This window comes from Strix uralensis, chromosome 6, assembly GCF_047716275.1.
Source record: "Strix uralensis isolate ZFMK-TIS-50842 chromosome 6, bStrUra1, whole genome shotgun sequence".
NCBI classification, from domain to species: domain Eukaryota; kingdom Metazoa; phylum Chordata; class Aves; order Strigiformes; family Strigidae; genus Strix; species Strix uralensis.
Genome location: NC_133977.1, coordinates 41,207,467 through 41,228,470, shown reverse-complemented (window position 1 = coordinate 41,228,470; position 21,004 = coordinate 41,207,467). Strand labels below are relative to the sequence as shown.

At 37.9% G+C, this 21,004-nt stretch overlaps 1 protein-coding gene across 18 annotated transcripts in view; it reads left to right on the top strand.

The window, feature by feature from the left end:
* Positions 1–21,004, top strand: part of GTDC1 (glycosyltransferase like domain containing 1) — a 213,501-nt gene that overhangs the window by 75,889 nt on the left and 116,608 nt on the right. For 17 of the 18 annotated variants that reach the window (XR_012629533.1, XR_012629532.1, XM_074873803.1 and 14 more), the window contains one exon: positions 18,249–18,416. Coding sequence is in view for 14 of the 18 variants with exons in the window: in XM_074873803.1 (XP_074729904.1) it covers positions 18,249–18,416 (168 nt within the window). In the remaining 4 variants the exon portion in view is untranslated. Of the gene's footprint in view, positions 1–15,552; positions 15,597–18,248; positions 18,417–21,004 lie in introns of those variants that run through there. The other variant, XM_074873806.1, reaches the window with a different exon arrangement.

Below are 21,004 nucleotides of genomic sequence, written 5' to 3'. Positions count from 1 at the left end.
CAAGAATGCCTTTTTGCCCCTTGCATGTCTTGTTTCTTAGGGTAATATAGAGAAAATGGATCAAAGATGGGGTATGAAATGAGAAAAGGCGTGTTGTGAACAAATTTGCATCGATCCGGATGGCTGTTGTTGCACACTTGAACTCTGCCCATGCAGTTCTTGCCTGGAAGGGCGTGCTTGGCTCTGTCTTATGGCCCGTTCTTAATATAATTGCTGCTATTATTAATACTATAATACATTAATAGTCTATTACTCCATGCTTCTATATCGGTATTTCAAATTAGGTAGCAATTTAATTCTGACAGTGGGACAGCATTTCAGATGATACAGGTTTGTTGTTTATTTATATGTTATATTTGGTGTTTATTGAGAAATTAGCATGAAAAATGAGTCAGAGGATTGCCAACATAGTGGTGGTGAAAAGTGACTTCTCTTCCTTCTGCCCTGGATCTAGTTCCACACCTTTTGGATTTGCCATGCTGTGTCCTTGCTACACACTTGAGGAGCCGGGGGAAAGGGATAGAAAGGGAAAGCAAAATTGCTCATATGTCAGGAGTTTGGAATTTGTCTTGTTAGCTGCTTCCTTTTTAAGAGCATTTGAAGTAATTTTCAGGTGCCATTTGCAGACCAGTTTGCAGATGACTCCAGCTTAGTTCATCTTGATTCTCCACACCCCTTAAATTTCTGTGTTTTGTCATGTTCTGGCATGGTAAAATGTTAAAGTTAACATTAAAACCATTTCTGGTTCAAGTCTCACTGGCTTTTCATCCTGGTATTTTGGGCTGTGACATTGCATGTGTCCTGGTAGAGGCCCACTGCAGAAATACAGCCTTTGAATTTACCAGCAGATAGGCATTTCTGTATCAAGAGACAGCACTCGGTCTTGTTGTGTTGAGATCTAAATAAATTTGCATTGATCTCAATAAATGTGGACCTTTTGAACCTTGACTTTCTAATGCTTCACACTTGGGTATTTTTTTTCCCTGCTTTGTCAAGGAGGATGACTGTAGTAAGACCATGAGCTGATTACTCCCTGTATTAGATAATAATTTCTTAATGTGGGAGGGATATTAAGAAGAATAGATGTGAGTGCTCTTGGAAGACTCTTCATGGAATAAGCTTCAGCACTGCTGTAAATAGGATGCACACTCCCTTTCATGCTGAGTCAGATATAGCTTGGCTGTTGCAGGATGAATATGCCAACACCCAGGACAAAAATCAAAAAGGTCCTAGAAAACACTTACAAAACATATGGTGACTCTACTATCTTTAAAAATTGTCATTTTCCTGTGATGCATTGTCACCCTTGGATTGTAGGTGGGCAGCGGTTGGAGTTTGATTCAAGACCAGCCCTGGTTCTGTCTAGATATGTCTCTGAAGTACCTCTTTGTTTCCCCACGTCATGTGTTTGTCTTAGGATGTGCCAGTGGCAAGTAATTCTGAGTTTGACTTAAAATCTCAAATCCTGCCAGTGTTGGAGTATCCATGAGCAGCAGTGGGGAGATGAGCAGTGGCTCAGGAGGGTCATTGTGTGTCCTTCTGCTGGAGAGCCAGCACATCAGGGCTCTTCTTCGGGGAAGCCTGAATCATCATTAGAGATGAAATGCCTATTTTCAACGAAAAGACAGCTAATTTGTTTGATGGTTTCTTTTTCTCCACCACCGACATTTAAAAAGGAAACCAAGGGGGTTTGGGGGGGGGGGGGGGGGGGGCTGTTAAACTTTGTTGAAGTCGCTTTCATATGCCAAAATAGGTTCTTATTAATTGGAGTTAGCCTTGTTAGATAAGACCTTGTAAGAGTCGGGGGAGTTTTGTGTTTATTTTTTGTTTGGTTGTTTTTTTGTAAAAGCTTTTTCTGAATCATGTAACTAAGTGCAGGACAAGTCTGCAAGTCTAGTTTGTATTTTATGGAGTGTTCTAAAGGCACGATAATCCACAGGATGGTTGTGAGAGGAGTGGTAGTATCAGGCAGGACACTCATAATGACTATTTTTTTTTTTAGGGTGCTGATTTTTTTTTTTATTTGTGCCAGCTTTTTAAAACATTGCGGTTGATCTGCGATAGTGTATTATCAACAGTTTTGTTCTTCTGATATTCGGTTGGTGGACTCTAGAACAGCTCTCCTGTCATTCCCAGCAGCTTTTCATAGAAACTTTCCCCCCACTTAAATGATGCTTTCATTACGAAAGTCCTTGAAATTAAGATTTTTTTAATTTCATTTTTTTTCCTGTGACGCCATATGAATGTGTTTTTGCCATAGTGGCACTTGCCCATTTTGGATTATTTTCTGCCTCTGAATATTATGTGATTTCTTGTTAAAGTGAATGACAAGATGATGTATGGCACACTTGAGATGGTATTGAGCAGAGTATAGTTGGAAAATTGCAGTGATAATTTTCTTTTTACATCTCAAACTTACATGCCATTGAGGGAAAAAAAAAAAGCATGTAACAGGCAACTCAAGAAAAAGCATAAGGGGAAACCTTGAAAAATTACAGGGAAATTTCCATAACAGATACACTAGTAATGCTGGTTTAATAATGATTTCCTGTCATGAACTATTTTTATCATTTGCCTGCTCTCTGACGTGGCATTCTATTTAACATTTTTGAGAGCCGTGTTTTAATCAGATTAAGCTCAAGGAAACCGATAGGTATCTGTTTGGCTCATGACTTCTGCTTCTGTTTCTGATTTAGTCATAAGACTATTGTTGCTGGAATCTTTTAAAACCCATTTTGCTTCCACTTGCAGCCGGCGCGCGACTCACGGTGTGCGAGCCCGGAGGTTGTGTGCCAGGGATTTTCATGATATACGTGCAGGGTGCATTATGGAATTATTTTGTAAATTAAAGAAGACTGATACAAACTGTATCTTTTCCTCATGTGATTAAATAGCTGAAAATAGCTATCTATTTTTAGTTTCAAGCGTAGTAATGTTTCTTAGGAACAAACTCACCCAAAGCAGTGTGCTAGGAAAGGCTGGTCATGAATAATGCTGCATTCTGATCTACTTATGTAAAACAAAAATGCTTAATAAAACAGTGGATATTCTTTCATCATTTTATGTAGTGTGCAACATTAATAATGCTTCCCATGCAAGAGATGTCATGAGAACAAAATATAAATGCATATATTTTTAACTTTGATATTTTCATGTTTAATCATTTTATTAAAGACAAGAGAAAAGTTTGGAAGCAAAATTGTTCGTTATGTTCTCCAATACTGTGCATGTCCTGCAGATTTAGGAAATGACCAAAAAAAAAAGGTGCTGTATAACATTTAGGATTATTGGTTGTGCTTGGACATTAGCAGACTTAGCACCTCGTTCAGTGTTCTCAGCATCTTGGAGCATGGGGGAGGACCAGCAGCCTGGCTTTTGAAAAGCTCTGTCTCTTACATGCTTTTGTAATTTCCAGAGCAAAAAACATGTATTAAATTTCTAATGACCTCTTTTGTCTATTGCAAATACACATTTTTGCCCATACAGTGGAGACTCTATTCAACAGCTTGGTTTGTATTGTATCTTCCTTCAGTGTATTATTTATTTGGTTGATATGCTAGAAAACTGCGAGCCTAAGAATTAATAAAGGTTATTAGTTACTTTCCATAATAAAATTAGCTGACCTTTAAATAAGAGAATTATACAGGGGATCTCTTAAGTGGAAAAATGACAGAATGCATTTTTATTGTGGTAGCCATTTCGATTACTAAATCTTACAGTCACAATATAGAAAGTATGTGTTGTGATTAAATGTTGCTCTTGACTGTATTTACAGACAACAATGGGATAAGTGGGATTTTTGTATTCAAGACAGAATTTAACCCCTCGGTTACAGTTTCTGCCACTTCTTATATTTGGTTATGTTCGAACAATACAGAAAAATGAAGACGCGACTTAATTTTCTAAAAATGAATGTCCTTTGGAACCAGCAGCGATGGGAGTTTTCTGTGGGTTTTATTAAGCATGATTATATGCAGATTCCTTGAGTGCGCGAACAGACTGTCTCGGGTTGCTATCAGGCATACGTGATGTACGCCCTGTAGCTGGTCACATGCAGTTCACTGTATCAGTGTGCTATTATTTATTAATCTTTCCAGTGTCTGAATTTATCTACCATTTTAAAGAGAGACTTACTATAAAATACATTATTGCACATGAAGTTGATGCGCACGCCTTTTGTTTTTAAGTTGGAAACAGCATACATCTAATTTCCAAAGTAGATATTAAAGCAAACTTTCTTCATCTTTTATTTGTACTAACACAGCATTTGTACTGAATAATGACATTAGTAATTTTGCCGTTATCTACAAAAGGTCTTCTAAAGGCTTTAAGGATATTCTGTATTTTTATTGTTATTTTTGAAACTGATATTACATATAATGAGTATATTATGACTTGGCTTTCAGGTGAACTTCAGTACAGCAGCACAAGCAAATCTGTAATTTTTCAAATTTTGACTAGGTCTTATAACATTTGTTGAAATCCTTACAAGATATTCATCTATTTGTAGCATCATATAGGTCTGTCTCCCCATCTGTCTCTGTTTTTCATGACAACGAGGCTCTGGTACATTTTTTTTTTTTTTTTTACTTTAGTACTTATTCATTGAAGCCCACTGTAATGCTGTTTCTATCATAGTTATTTGTCCAGCAGCTTTTATTGATGATTTGTGATAAAATAAAAGATTTCTTCATAGGGAGAAATTTTAACCAGGAATCAGTGAATATGATTTCATTAGATTTAGTTTTATATGGTAGGAAAACTAATGTAATCAGAACCCATTTATGTACTATTAAATAAATAAATTGCTAATGTAATGTGGTGCCAAAATCTAAAGAACATTGAAAAAAAAAAAAAACCCCATGTTCTTCTGAATTATTTTCTGCTAGGCCATATTTATTAAGGAATTCATACAACTTTTGTATTTTAAAAGTAAGGGTATGAATCTAAGGTTCAGATTCCCTCCAAATAAATCCTTATTTAACAGGATATCCCTGAGACTTTTTTTTTTCTTCAGTATTGGCAGTCTGACTAAAATAGTCTCATCTGGTTTAACTAAAATCTTTGCATTACTTGGCGGTGGTTTCTTTTGTACGTGGTGCTTAGAGCTCATTGAAGCTCAAACGGTACAGGAAATGCAAATCATGCAAATCATCCTCACGCTGACGATGTACAGTGGCGTGATTGAGCAGCAGTACGTATGGCTCGTGGGCTGACCACATGAAAGAAGTCATTTAAAGACCAGATGAGCCCAAGCTGGGTTAAGTTAGACTATGTGTGAGCTTCAAAGCTTATAGAATAGCATCCTTTTTAAAAATAAATTTATTTTATTAATAACACCTGCGCCGAGTTCTTAAACAGTGAGAACATGTATAGATGAACGTTATATTAAATATATGCCATACTTAAATCAGAAGGGCAAAATTGTTATTTTTGTGGAAATTCAGGTATGCATTCATATTGGTGGAAGTAGACCACAGCTTAATGCACTGCAAAAAAAGTCCAGTTCGTGTTTATTATACATAAAAGCCCAACTCTACTTTGCCTTTCAGGTAAAAATGAAAATAAGTGAAAGATAAAAGGGAATTTTGTCTGTGCAGAAGGGTTAAGAACGGGCTTTTTGTAAGTGCTTTTGAGTGGAGAGAAGAGGGAGGTTGAGTGCTTGCTGCTTCAAATTTCTCTCGTATCTTAGAAAAAAATCCTGCGTATTTTTTTTCCATCTTTCTGAAGAGCTCTTTCTGTAGTTTCAGGGCTGTACCCTTTCAGTAAAGCTGAGCCCTCGTTGCATTGTACCACTCCGAACCTCGAAGGTGGTGTGGTTGGGAGAGCAGCGGTGGTGGGAACCCTGGGCTTCCTCCAGCAACTCTTGTGAGACGGACGTGCAAAGACCTCTAGGCACAAACTGAGTAAAATCCCGGGTGAAAATTGCTAGTAGACTGATAAGCTTTTTTCATATTAATCTTGCAATAAAAAGAGAGTGGATGGTATATTCTTAAAAACATTGTTACCTATTCTTACCTTCAGTAATACTCAACATGGGTGGCTCTTTTCCTTCTAGTAAAAGTCTTATTTCTTGTGAGTTGTTTTTTGGAGCCCTCATTTGCTTTTCTTTGGTGTTTGGATGTTTTTAAAAGTTGAGATTCATTCAAATAATGTAACATGACACAAAGCTGGAAAATGTCTATTTTGAACTGCTTCTGTGTAATCTTGTTTAATTTTTACTTGAAATAGTAGCCCTAAGGAGGTCTACAGTGGGGACTGGTCTGGTCACTGCACTGTATCACCCTGATGGATGTAATTTTGGCTTGATATTTTTTCACTAATGCCTTGCTCCTCCTTGATTTTGTTCTTTCTACTAATACACAGGAACAGGAGAGAAGGAAGAAATTATGTTTTATACTTGATCTACCAGATTGCTTCTTTCCCATCAAGTCAATCCATAGGACCTGCATCAGAAGGAGAGGGAAATTTCCCATTTTTTTTCCCCCCTTTCTTTTAAACATCAACTATATCCCTTTCTTTAATATTATATATTAATTCAAGAGGAGCATTTCACCCTCTTGGTGTACCTGCAGGCTGGGGCAGTTCCCACTGTGCAGAGCACGTACAAGTGGTGGTCAGAGGGCTTAGTGGGAGATTTTGGGTTTAATTGGGGCTGGAATGATTAAGTTCCTTCCTTCTGTGTGGTTTGTTTGTTTGTTTATTCATTTCTTCTTCAGACAAAAAATAAAGGTGAATGAATGGGTGCCATCCTGAAATCATGGCAAGATGGTGGGGAAAGGAACATGGTAAAAAAATACCGTTTCCCTGAGCCAGTTTATAGAGTCATCCCTTACGGGGGATATTCGTGAGACTTCTGGCACAGGCTTCTGGGCATGCATTTATACATCCAGCACACACTTAGTATTTTAATAGAAGCAGGAATTTAAATCTCAGATAATATTAAATTATCTTTTATACTTGGTGCAAGAAATACCAAGATGCAGGAGCTCACGGAGAACGCAGAAAAGAAATTTTACTACTTGTATCTATAATAATTTAATGTAATTTAATATCCATTTCAGTGTTTGACAGGAAGTAGAGCTTACTTAAATATTTGTACCTAAGAGCACAGGGCTGTATAAAGATCTTTGAATTTTAAAGTTAATTTGTTTCTTCCAGCAATATATAGAGATATATACAGAAAATTAATCCCATATGAACGTACAGCTACCAGTGCTCCAGAACTTTGTTGGAAATACTTTCCGAAGAACATCTCTGGTCATCTTGACAAACAGCTTGAGTAAAGTTTCCTTTTCAGGAGCCCCTGGAAGGTTTTATATGTAGTCCAAAGGCATTGCTGGAAAAATGGGGTTATTTGGAGACCTTGACCAGAACTATTTCACTTTGTTCAGTTTTTGCAGATATGAAAGCTTGTCGGCCAGCCACCTCGAACAGATTTTTAGCTTTCTGTGATGGAGAGATGCGTGATCTTTTCCCAATAACAAATCAGCTGTTGTCAACAATTTTCCTGGCTATGGTTTAAATAGCTTAATTCAGAATGCTTCACAGTTTTATGGTGGAATTTGATAGAAGTGCAGAAAATATATATGTGTATAGTATATATGCATGTTATGTATGTGCCGTATATCTGTGTGGGCATGCACACAAACGTGCATATACATGTCCTATCTGTGACTGAAAATATGATATCTGAAAATACTGAATCGCTGTGTACAGTCTCACAAAGATAACATTTTATTTCAGGACATCTGTCAGGTACTGTGGTGTGCAGGGTCCATAAGATATATAAGCAGTAACGTGATCATGTAGGAGTTGATTAAATCACTAGACCATGACACTTGCTTATCTTCAACTCTGGCTTGGGCTCCTGAGTTCTCACTGTGGCCCTGGTTCTCTTTGTGGCCCTCGATAAGCAAGCTCTAGCCTCAGTTTCTTAATCTTTAAGATTAGAAAGCATCTAATATATTCTTCTGACTTTGTTACATATGACTTCAACCCCAGAGGTGTGTATTTCTCTTGTGTGTTACTGGGGAATAGTGGGCATTCAACACTGAGTGCTTTATTTAATGATAAAAGGAATTCAGAAGTTTTAGGATAGAATAGTTGCATATGAGATGTGTTGGGAAAACATAATTTGTAAAATATCTAGAAGCCTAAAAGCATTATTATTTTATTATTGGATTTTTCCATGTGGGGGAAATTTCAAAATTTTGTGGTGTTGGTGTTTGGTTGCCTTACTCAGGGAACACATCCCTGTTGTAAAAGTTGACCAAACATGATTGTAAATGACTCATGTACTTGCTAGCCCTGCAAAACTCTCAGCCAGGAGCTGGAGAAGAAAAATGGGCAAAAAGCTTCAGCTTCAGAACTGTCAGATTCTCTCACAAGTTTAGGGTATTCTCTTTTTCTTTGAATTTTCTCCTATACGTCTCTGCTCTTGCGTTGGTCCCGTATGTCCCATGTCACGAGCTCCAAACTGCCTTGCCCAAGGTGCAAAACTGAGACCCTTTTATTCCTTTTCTTTCACTGGTGACATTATAAATAAAAACCTGTTACGGTAACATTTGAAATAAAATGATAGGACTTCAATACAGATTACACTTAAAATCATGTTATGTAAATGGAAATAAAACAGCTTACGGTATATGCCAGGCGTGATGCAAGTTTTATATAATAAATATATGACTGAAGGGTTACATTCAATCCAAATGCTCCCCTTTGTGATCTTTAGCCATGTTTGGAGAGAAACATCTCTTAAAGCACTTAAAGCTTAATTCAGAACAGACAAAACAATTATTTTTTGAAAGTCTGATGAAATATGTTTGGCAGCTTTTGAATTTAGGACAGTGTTTGTATCACTTCTTTGAAATCTCACTTCAGTTGGTCATTCAGCCATTTTGGTGTAATCTTTCAAATCTAGTAGCAAGTATGGGCTTTGCCGAGTTAAAAAATGTTCTTATCAGAAAGCGTAGAGGGCAAAAATAGTGTGTAATACACAAAGACTGACATTTTTGTTATTGATACACTTTTGAATATTGGTCTACCTGCTGTTCCTGTGGTTTTGGTGAAGTGCTGGTTGATAAATCTCTCCGTGTGGGTAGGGGTTTGGTCCTCCAAATACAGGTCTGGAGACTCTTAAGCATTAAATAGTCTTATTTTAATTTCTTAGGGAACGGAAGTATCACTTTATCTTCTGTAGGTATAAATGATGTACGCTTATGCACCAGAGTGTGGCTGTTTCTTACAGGAAGAGAAGGAAGAAGATTGACACTGCACAGTGCGGTTTTATAGCTGGACTATTGCATGAACATAGAGCAGAAACATTTAAATTGTAGTTCCAATTGCCAGTTCACTGATCACATTGAACAGTTTTATTAAGGCAGGGAAGTTGCTACTATGCTGCAGCAACAGATATTATAGAAGTGTGAAGGGCAGTGGGGAGAAATAAATATTTTCACTTTCCTTATATTTGTAATATTTGATTAAGATGCTTTTTTTTATATATGTGTATGAAGGAGTATGCACTTTGTGGATATATATTAAAATCACTAAGTTATTCCTAATGTTCTGTAGTGCTGCCTGCTCCTGACAAACATCTGATACGGATCATATGCCTCTAAAAAGAGAAGTTCCTCGAGCAAAATATCCTCATGAAAACAGGTTGGAGATACTCACATTCTCTCGCTCACTCTCACTCGCATGTTACATTTTGGCACGTTGTAGAAGCAGGTAGCATATCTACTACCTGCTGTTGAAAGTGTTGAAGATACTGAATTATTTATTCCATCTTCTGCACTATCCAAACTCGTTTTGGGTAGTTTGACACATCTCGGTCTTCCATATGGATACTTCATGGTGACAGAGTTGCCAGCTGCTCAGGTTTTATGACAGTCTGAGTTTTTTCGAGGACTGTATTAGTTTTCTGGGAAGAATCCCGCTTTTCTTGAGGTCCCCATTCTTAGGCAGTATTTATGCTGTGGGTTGATACTCTGGAGTGGGAGTTTTTTGGGAAAATTAGCTAAGAGCCTCCATAAAAATATTTTTTAAAGGACTTGATGTTTATATCTAGATTGTGTGAGATGAAATCAAAGCCGTAGGATATTAGAAAAATTTGAAATCCATTTGCTAAGAAAACTAAGTTCCTTTTAGGGATAGTCTTCAAATTTGTAAAAGAAGTGTTTAGATATCAAGGTACATAAAGCAACATACAAAACAGTATGAAATACTTTGGAGAACAGGATTTTCAGGGCACTTGAAACGTAAAACTAATGGGTGTGCTAAGACCCTGCTCAGCTCTGTGATTGTGAGAACTGACTGGGTCTTCTGTTGTTTTAAAATATATAATGTGTAAACCTGAAAATTGGGAGAAGCTTTGAGTTCACCCCGACTTTTTAAAATAAAGGAAAATCAGCCATTGTTTTACTTTGCCATTCATTCATTCAAGCATCTATTCATATAAACCTTTTTCAGGGAAACTCGCTGTTTTGGTGGGTCTGTGCCACACGGAGTTTGATTCCCCTTCGATAGGATAACTCAATCTTGCTTGCAGTGAGGTCTATATGATGCTGACTGGCTGTGTCATCCTGGATTCAAACTGACATGAGATGATGTGAAGTAATGGTCCTCAAAATTTGTTGTTCAGATCTGCTACTGCATAATAGTAGTGTTATGTGTAGTCCTAGGGCTTCTCCATGTTGCTACAACCTCTTGGGCATACTGCATTTTTCGTGCCAGTCATTTGACATGTTCGGGTTTTCTCCAGAGTTGGACAGATAAGATACCCAATGAAATGAATTTGCAGACTTTGAAACAATAAATAATGCTATTTAAATGTTACTTAATTGAGTAAAACTTCAGTTTTACAAGTCTTTTTTTTTAAAAAAGAAGTCTTTTCACTATATCCTGTATATTTACCCTTGGTGAATTTGTTGCCTTCGGACACCGTGTTCTTTCTTTTTCTTGCTTCTTTCTTTTTTCTTGCTCCATCACAGGATATATTTGAGCAGAGTTAGTCCGTACATCTTATATAAACCTCCCAGCAGTGGCTACTTTTCACTGGTGGGTTATTCTGATTTGCTTATGTTCTGCTCTAATAAGATGCCTTCTCTTCGTTATTTGATGCTGACGAAATTTGAGCGAGGAGATGATGTGTATTCATGGCTTACTCCTTCCCCCTATCACCGCAGCTATAGCTGCTTGGTCTCGACCTCTCCCTTCGTGGAAGCAGAGAGGATGATGTAGCCCATGGTGAACAATCTGGCCACTGAAGTAAAAATGTGCATCTGTCGGTAATTAATTGAAGCCAAAATTAATTACAAATCAGGGAAAAAAATAGTACCCCACACTTAATAAAATTGAAGAAGCTTCAGTGTCGTTGCCTAAAAACCAAAGAAATCCAAACAAAATACACCTCCCTCAAAAGTCTAAAAGTCTTATCTGTGAGAGAGTCTCTTTCAAGCTTACTTCTTGACGTTAAATAGAAAAGTAGTTTCGATTAACTGTTTTCACATCCTTTTTGGTATTTTTTTGAGTTAAAGGTCATCGAAAATAGTGGTAAGTGTTTAAGGCCAGTTCTTAACCGATTGGGTCAGCTGGGGATCTGGGCCCAAAATTGGATTCTAAGATTTGATTGTAAATATTCTGATTAGCTGGTTGAAATAAAGATTCAGAGGGATAGGAAGGAATTGAGAGAGATGTAACATGCGAGTGAGAGTGAGCAAGAGAATGTGAGTATCTCCAACCTGTTTTCATGAGGATATTTTGCTCGAGGAACTTCTCTTTTTAGAGGCATATGATCCGTATCAGATGTTTGTCAGGAGCAGGCAGCACTACAGAACATTAGGAATAACTTAGTGATTTTAATAAATATCCACGGAGAGAGGAAGGAATTGAGAGAGAAATAATGTTTTATGTAACCTCTTGGATATTTTAAATGTGAGAGTTTTGCTGTTATTCAGCTTCGGCCCCATTCTAGTTTTGCTGGATAAACATCAGTGTGGTCAGCACGTTGAGAAAGGCGGTTCTCAAAAATTCTACCCTCGGTCCTAACAGAGGTCTTGAAAATCTGGATGGCCTGAGGAGACACAGGAAGGGGTGGGACATGCAATGGTGGGGCTGGAGATGCAGCCCCCTTCTATTCCAGCTGTGTCAAATAGCGGATGTGCATGCAGAGAGTTTTAGAGGGTTTTTTGGGGTATGGTATATATGAAGAAGGAGAAAATACATTTGATTTCTGGACATTAAATTCTTTTGGGAAATGTGACTAAGGTCTGTCACAGTAGGAACAAAAATTTCAACTATAATCCAAAATAACATACTATAGAATGAGGGAGGATGTATTTTTAAATAAAAATATCAAAAAAAGGATTGGCAGTATGAGTTCAAAACAAGCTATTAATTTCTACTGTATTTTAACATACAAGGCAAACCCCAAATCCAAAACTATTGAACTGGTAACAGCCATGAATATTTATCACTGTGTAGTATATGTACATATAGTAATTACAGCAAGAGGAAAAAAATATTTTTCTTTACAATTAATATTTGTAAACGTTTATGAAAGTACATAGAAATAAATAAGACAAACGCTTGGCTTAATTAAGATGAAAGGCATGACAACCCTTGTGATTTGTTCTGAAAAATAAAGAATGTTAAAATAGTAAGACTTAATTATTTCTGTAAACATTTCAAATTATGCTCTATCTAGAAAACCTTAACTTATGAGATATATAATATCTGTAAGCATTTTTGACATTTGTACATTCCATGTCAAAAAATTATTGTTAATTTATTATTTATTGGACTGTATACTGGCATATATTATCACTCATTAGTATTTATTGTTCAGAAATTCAGAGTCATCTATTGTTTAATGGGAAATGGAAAAACATTTTATATCTGACTGCAATTTGTGTATTCTTGCTCTAGTGGTAAAAATGCAGCTTCTGCAAGTTGATCATAGAAAAATGTGTGTAATAACAAACAAAAATAACCAGTCTGTTTAAAATTCCAGGCATTAATAATGCTATTTGATATACAGTTTACATTTGAAAAATAACTTAAAGCGAAATCCATGGACTTGTCTGAATCGCTGGGTTAAAATCAAGGAAACTGTATGATGGAGGAACCAAAGCCCTCAGGTTTGATCTTGAGGAGCTTGAAGACACCATCGTCTTTGAAGCCTTTGTTTCTCAAGGTGGATGTGTTTATGGTCATACCTCTTGTCTTTTCCTTGACCTTAAAGGAGGCAACATAGCAGAGCAGTGTTCAGTGCTTTGTATCCCAACCACGTTTGCCTTCACCAGGAGGATGAGCTGCCCCAAATCTCACTGCAAATGGTTCCCCTAACGGCTCCTATTATTTGATATAAAATTTTGGTTGGTTTCTGATCAGCTGGAGAAAATGTAGCTGTCATCAGTGGCACAACAACATTCTGTGTTTTGCAGTTATCGATGACAATCTGTTGGGTTGTAGTGCCCATGTGGGCTCCAGTGGCACCCTGACTTCACTCTGCTGAGTGCACAAGGACCATGCCCAGAACAAAACCATATATGGGGTGAAAACCTAAGGGTTTAAGACTGCTGTATGACGTTAGGCCTGCCAATTGAAATTTCAGGAAAAAGAAATGTTTGGGGCTTGGCAGGAACAAAGAGATCAATGTGAGTAGTATGGTAGAATTTGATGCCTCCAGGTGCTCAAGGTTTTAGTTCTAGGTTGGTGCAAAACCACTTCTTCCAGCATTACCCTCCCCTCCTGAAGGCTGGGTGGATGTCAATTCAGTCAGTGGCATCTAACGAACAGTCTTTTGTCTAGTACCTGTATCCCCCCAAAAGATTTATATTTGTAGCAATACCCAAATCTAACTCTGTTTTATCATAATACTACACCTGACAAACGAAGAGTTCTTGTACCTCTTTTCTGGACTGCCAGATCTACAATCATAGACTCATTTTACCGTGAATGTAGTTGTTTTGCAGCAGAGATTTATGACCTTGGATTTCTTTTGCAGGAGCGTCCCTGTTGAGGCTGCAGGATCGTATCCTACAGTAATCCTCCTTTTCCAGGGAGAGCTGGGTCACCTGTGCTGCGATGCAAACGGTGACCGTGTCTGTCAGTCCTTTGTGCTGGCAGAGCTTCTGCCAGACAGAGGGAATATTCCAGTACAAAGCAGGTGCTATTTTAAACTCGCTTGGTGCTGTAAGCCTGGTGAATTGGAGAGTTCAGCTTCCATATCCATAGATACATTAATATGCCCTGTGTGGTCTCCCAAGGGGAAGGCAAAATGTGTTTTTAGTTAAGTTGCATGGGAATTTAATTGAAAGATTTAGGGCAATGCTATAAAAGAGTAAGTCATGGTTACCTGACACAAAGAAGATTTATAAAGCAAAATAAAATTACTTTAGCACCTTTACTTTTATAATTTGCTTGATATAAATGGAAACCTGTATTAGTCATTTTGTCTGCTGGTAATTAAAAAAAAAGTAAAAGCTTCTATATTTTACTGATTTTCAGTCCTTTGGTGTAAAATAATGGGGAAGACAATAGCAAAGGTCGGAGCGTTCTCCGGACATGTCGCAGCTCTGAACCTGCAAGCACGCTCAGTTTCCTTTCCCTGAATATTTGTGCGAATTAAGCACACGCTTAACTTAATTCACCCAAGTAGTTCCTCAGAAGTCAGAAGGACTATTAAGCGATTCAGATTAAGCACAAGCTTAGTGTAAAACCGCAGCTTGCGTGGATGGTGGCCCTGAAATTTGGCCAGCCTCCAAGGCAGTGAGGCTGCTACATGTGTGATGGTCCTGCTCAGTGGAAGAAGGTCATTTGTAACACAGTAAAATACTTGGGGATATTTTGGAGAGGAGAGCTAGGGCAGTTGCCTTAGAAATGTGACCCTCAGTGCAGTTTTTGTGAGGATTCACACAATATATTTATTGAAAAGTACTGTATATATTATATGTCGTAGCGTTGATAGGTCTAGATAAGAATACTATAATAGCAGTTGAGATGTTAGGGGGTTTTGTGAGATGGTAAGTTAATGATGTAGCTGTTAATTTGAATTTAGCAGACGTTTTAAATATAGGTTTCTCTTACAGAGACAAAAGTTGCAATTTAAAGCTCTTTGGTGGTCTAAAAACAGCTTAATTCTCTAGTAGCATGGTAATAAGTACTAATCCAGCTTATACAGTGATTGTAGTATGTCATGTTTGTGAAAGATTGCCTAACTCTGCTTTCTCTGGGTTTTATGTTAATTTTTTTAAATTAAACATAAAACCTTATAACATCTTTATGCTGAGATAAACTGTTCAATTTAACTTGTGCTCAAGCAGCAGCTGTCAGGAATTATCATGTTTCGAGCGTTCTTGCCATCACCTTGTGTCTCTACCTCCCGGATACACTCCATGGGATGATAAAGCTCACCTTGTTAGGATTTATTACTTAAATAATAACCCGAGGTAAAATGAAAGTTGATGTCACACAGAATGACAACTGACATATATTTATGTCCTACGTTACATTATAATGAACTTTCCTTTCTTCCCGTTGTAATAGGTGTTAAGTGGAAACACACTCCAGCGTATCCTCCAGTGCCCTGCGTGAGTCCATTAGCCACGTACACGGCTGCTCTGTGGGCATGTTCGCGGGACTCGTGCTGTCAGGTGTTATTTAAGCTTATCATGCCAGAGAAATTGGTTATTGCTGGTAGTTAGCAGCTCTTATGCCAGTAAAGAAACAAGTATAAGAGCATCTCATCTTTGTTGGTTTAAATTCTGGAAATGCTGTGAAGTCATGCGAGTGAATCAGGAAGGGTGTTTTCTAATCATATTACCACTGGTTTTATTTTCATGTTTTTCCTGCTGTAAGAAACATAAGCAGTGTCATTTCAGGCTCCAAATCTGAATTTGCTAGTAATCACAGCAGTTTTCTCTTGACACAGGTTTATTGATGAGCTGGGCAGTGATAAGCAATCTGCTTGTTAGTTGAGTCTTTTCAGTTCCCATTTACAGTGGAGAAAATTTGGGTCTATCTCGCAAGCTTTCCAAGTTTTTGGCCTTTCTTGCCTTACTAGAAGCCAGCCTCCAGCACTCTCTAATGATGCTATTGAATTCTTCCAGTTTGTCTAAGCCACTACTTGCAAACACTGTTTTCCTTTCCTGTGGATGTAACCATCTTTTTTTCATACTCTTATCCTAGTTATTCCTTTGTCCATCTGAGCGACTTCAGATATTTCAGAGCTACACGGTTTTGTCCAAGCTTAAATCTTGGATCTCGCCTCTTGGCGTGCTCCCCATTGCCCTTTCCTCTGCAGTCATCATGTTAACCTTGGCACCCCCACTGTCTTCTCTTTCACTCTTCCTTTGTGCCTTGCTCTGAGCTGCTTCCCATGTTTCCAATCCCAATGTGCCATCGCTTTTTTTCCTCTTCCTTCAAACACAGCCAAGTTCATAGATGCTATCCTGCATCAATTCAGTTTTCTTCCTAACTCATTGCAGAAAGAAGTTTTCTGACAAATCAGTAAGGGAAAGGGTAAACTGTAATGCAATCCAGAAATAGCCAGAATTTTGCCAAACAATCATTTCACCTCATTTTTGTAATATTTGGGGGGTACATTTTCTCCTGATCGTATTTTTCTTTGTCACTCGAGTGCTAAACTCGCAGCAGTCTCTGAGCAGGGCTATTGCATCGCCTGTAGGAAGCTTTCCTGCCTCTGCTTTGCGTCTGGCACCCACGTCGTTATGAGGTCCAGAGGTTATTACTCTTCATGACAAATAAGTGATGGCTTACGTAAAACTATTTTTTGCTCTTGGTATGGCTCATAATAAACCCAAGCTCGTATCTTAATTGGCATTCTGTTTGACAGTCCCTTTAGAACGATCAAATATTTGATGAACAAGGCAATAACATTCATCTCTTACTTTCGTAAGCCTTTCAGATTAGCATTGACTCAGGTTGATGAAGATGGATACAGGATCTGTTCTCTAGGAAGTCTTTGTTCTGTAGATACAGATTATCTAAGAATGGTGTATGTTAGCGTAGGTGATAATGATATATATGGATGTTTGGGAAAGTTCACAGGTTTTAAGGTTGACAGCCAGAATCAGAAGTTTATAACATTAGTGATGTCGGTTTGGCAGTAATCTTGTACACAAAATCCATGTAAAAATAGGAAGAATAGGAATAAAAATAGGAAAGATTTTAAAAGAATTAAACATTGTATAAATCAGTTCTGAATCAGAACCGCTAAAATGGTGGGTAGCAAAAAAAACCCATGCTATGTTGAAAAATAGTTTATTAAAGCTTAATGTTTTACGTTCAATAAATACCTGATAGATTTTTTTTTTTTTTCTTAATCCCTTATGATGAGAAATGTATAACACAAATGTCTACAGCTCTGCAGTTCTCTGTAGGTTCAGGATTCAGGTTGCTTGAAAGCGGCGTTAGCCAGGGGACAGGAGGTGCTCACATACTTTTGGTGAAATAAAGGGAAATCTGCCACTGGTTACAGTAGGGTCACAATTTTGTATTACACATTTAAATAGATTAATTTTCTGATAGCCTGATAAGCTGCAATCTTAGCCCTGTATAACTTATTAGTGCTGTTTGTGCCTGGTTTCTGTAATTGAAGGATGCGTGCAGTGTTGTAGGCTGTGGAATAGCAGGAGTGCTATGGCAATACTGGGGTGCAAGGGTAGAAACAACATTTCATTATAGAGGATAGCTAATAAAAATGTGAAAATAAAACAGGAAAAGGGTGAAAAAAATAAAAGAAAAACAGACCATACTAGATAAGTGCACTGCATAAATCAAAAGGGTTTATGTCATAACATGAACATGTGCCATTCCTGCTCATATATTGAATTTCAGTAGTCGGTTGCATAAAGAAGTAAAGTGTAATGAAACTGGCAAGCAAAGTATTCCCTAGTCAGCCTTATCTTTGTTCCATTTGTCCTTCAGATACAGCTTTTCTTGCCTTTTTCAATAAAATCCATCCAGCTTTTTTTATTTTGCATCTCTCTGTAACCGAGCTGGGAAGACCAATGAGATTCGGTGCTTTTCTAGTTGGGTTCTTAGCAGCTGCTTTTTAAGAGATCAAAACTTCGAATGCTGCTACATGGTATTAAGGCTTAGCTATTGATGTGTCCCTATAGGGGTTATGTTTTTCTTGGGGGGGGCGGGGGGAGAAGGGGAAGGGGTGACCCCTGCAAGCACGCTCACAGACAGTAAACACTGCTCTCCTTGTTTTCCAGGATCCTCTTTGCAAGCTCGGTGCTGAACCTGGCTGAACTCGCTGCCCTCCGCCCTGACCTTGGCAAATTGAAAAAGGTCCTCTACTTCCATGAGAACCAATTGGCATATCCTGTCCAGAAATGCCAGGAAAGGGATTTTCAGTATGGATACAACCAGATTCTTTCGTGGTAGGTGTTTTTCGCACCACTCCAAGTTATTTAAGGTGTTCTTCTGCCTACACCCTTGCAGCATCTTAAGCCTGAGTCCTCCGTATAAATGAGGACCCTGTAGCAAACAGAGGTACCAGCACAAGTCCTGAAGAGAGGTTGATAAAAGCGCCGTGACAGAAACAATCTGCTCTATAAACTCACCTCAATTTCTTATATAAAGTCCACCTCAGCTATATTGGGCTACCGTGGCGTACCCATTAGTGGTGGGGATTCTGACCGGTGTCTTGGCTGTAAGCGAGATGCTTTGTTTCACGGATGCTTCGCAAAGCTGCAGCTAATCAGCTCCTGCTTGGCCATAGCTTTTACTGCATCCAACTGAAATTATATAGCGGGTTTTAGGGAAATAAACAGAAATTAAAATGTACTGCAACACTTTTCTTGTGAAGAGAGGGCAGTAAACATACCAGATAAATCCTTATATTTCTTTCATCTACTATTCAGAAATTGTGCAGTGCTAAAATACCCAGATGTTTTAAAGGCTGTGGTCCTTTATTGTTGCTAAAAACAAATGTATTTCTCGAATCTGAGTTAATGAAAGAAGTTAATAACAGCAACACTCAGAAGCATTGTGGTTAGGCACTGTACAAACCTAAGTGAAACAGCAAAACTCAGTTGTTTTGAACTGAAATAAATTCATTTCCATGATCTTTCTCGCCTATCTGTTAGTTGGAGAATTATTAGGAACAAGGATCAAGCACTTCAAGGTACAAGTTAAGCTTTTGCATCTTTATAGTATAAGCCAGTTGATATTGAAATTTCTCAGATAATGATCTGTGTATACTCTGGCCATTCTGTAGCTGCTTCTGCCACGGCATTTGCAACATGGTTCACTTACTGAGCAGTAAAGATGGGAAAAGTATAGTGAAAGATCTGCTGAAATCAGGACCAGCCATTTTCAGATGTTATAACAAAAAGATGTGTCCTGAGGCAAGGGATATTTTCTGTACATATATTTTGCTTTATTATTGCAGTTATTTTTCATTCATCTATTGTAAGCTGACAAACATTTATCCTCAAAATATGCATTTTTAAGATAGTAAAAGTATCTTATTTTATTAGGAAAAAAACCCAAAAGACTTCTATAGATGCTTCATTCTCTCTCCTTCAGCCTCCAGTAGCTTCTCCATGTAATTACATAATATTCATCTTTCATTTCTGTTGCTGCAGAAACCCCATTTTTAACAGCAGATAGAAGCCATCTCCTCTGTGCTCTTTGTAACTACTGGTCATCTGCAAAGAAGTGCCATGTTCCAAAGCTGTTAGAAATGGGAAAATGTATCTTTCCAGTTTTGCTTAGAGGTTTTGGAGACAATTAAAATGAGAGCAGTTTGGACCAAAGTTGGGGCTTTGGATCATTAAGAAAGAGAATTTTTCTTTTCTCCCTGATGTTTCTAGAGAGTTAATGTAATAAAATCACACTTTTCAGTGATGGCTGAGATTCCTTTTAGCTGCTCAGGCAGTGACGGTGAAGGGATCTTTCTAATTTGCCAGTGATATGCAGAGCCTGCAGGAAAAAGTTGGGCAGATAAGACTTCATGCACAAGAGAAACAGAGATGATGGTGTTGGAGCCTTTCCTACATGTCAGAGAGCAGCAAAGAAACGTGCCGGGCTCCTGCGTTGTCTCAGGTCATCTGTAAATCAGTGCAGAATAGATGCCTGGATCCTTTGTACAAAACCGAGGAGACCAGTGGGTTAAAAACAATAGGTGGGGTAGAGGGTGGGATTGCTGAAAGCATTTCAGCTCCCACAGCCTTCTTGAAAAGGATTATTTCTCTCTCTAGTGTTCTTTTTTTTGCTTTTCCTGCTGACTCCTGCTGCTTTGGTGAGCGGTGTCAGTTGTGTTTCTTGACCAGACAGCAGTGAGATGCAGTGAGGATGAATGACAGCCTCTCACCTCAAATATACTTTTCACCAGCCTGGTGACTTATGAACACGTGTCCTCTATGTATCTTATGACCCATAGGTCTGTATTACAGTATATAACATATTGAGAAAACCAACTGGCCATAAAGTATTTCTTACCTCCGTTAGCGTTGTGTGTTTGCCAGTGTAGCTAAGATTGTGTCAGCACTTCCAGGATAAACTTCCAGATATTTCAGGTTTTTTGATAGCTTCTCGTTTTCTCCAGGCTGAGTTTTAAGTGGAGAAATAATACCTACGTTATCATTTAACTATGTCTTAAAATTATTGGTATGGTTGGTTTTAAAACACAGCAGTAAAGAACACAACATTGCATTAATATGCCAAATTTTTTCAAACTTCTTTTTTGGCACTGTGCACTATGTATTATTATATATCTATTTGGTGAATATATGATTAAAATCAGGATTATGTACGCATAGGTTAAAACAACATTCTATTTGTCTAGTATCCTGATACCTGACACATATGTCAGTTGAAGGTAGGTTATCCAAAGGTAAGTTGTCCTTTGGTGCAAAGGATTAGTTCTAAGGAATTTTCATTTTCTTCTAAGTTTACTTCTACAAAAGTCATATTACAGTGGGCCTTATCTGTTTATAATTCTTTTAAGAGATAATGACAGTAA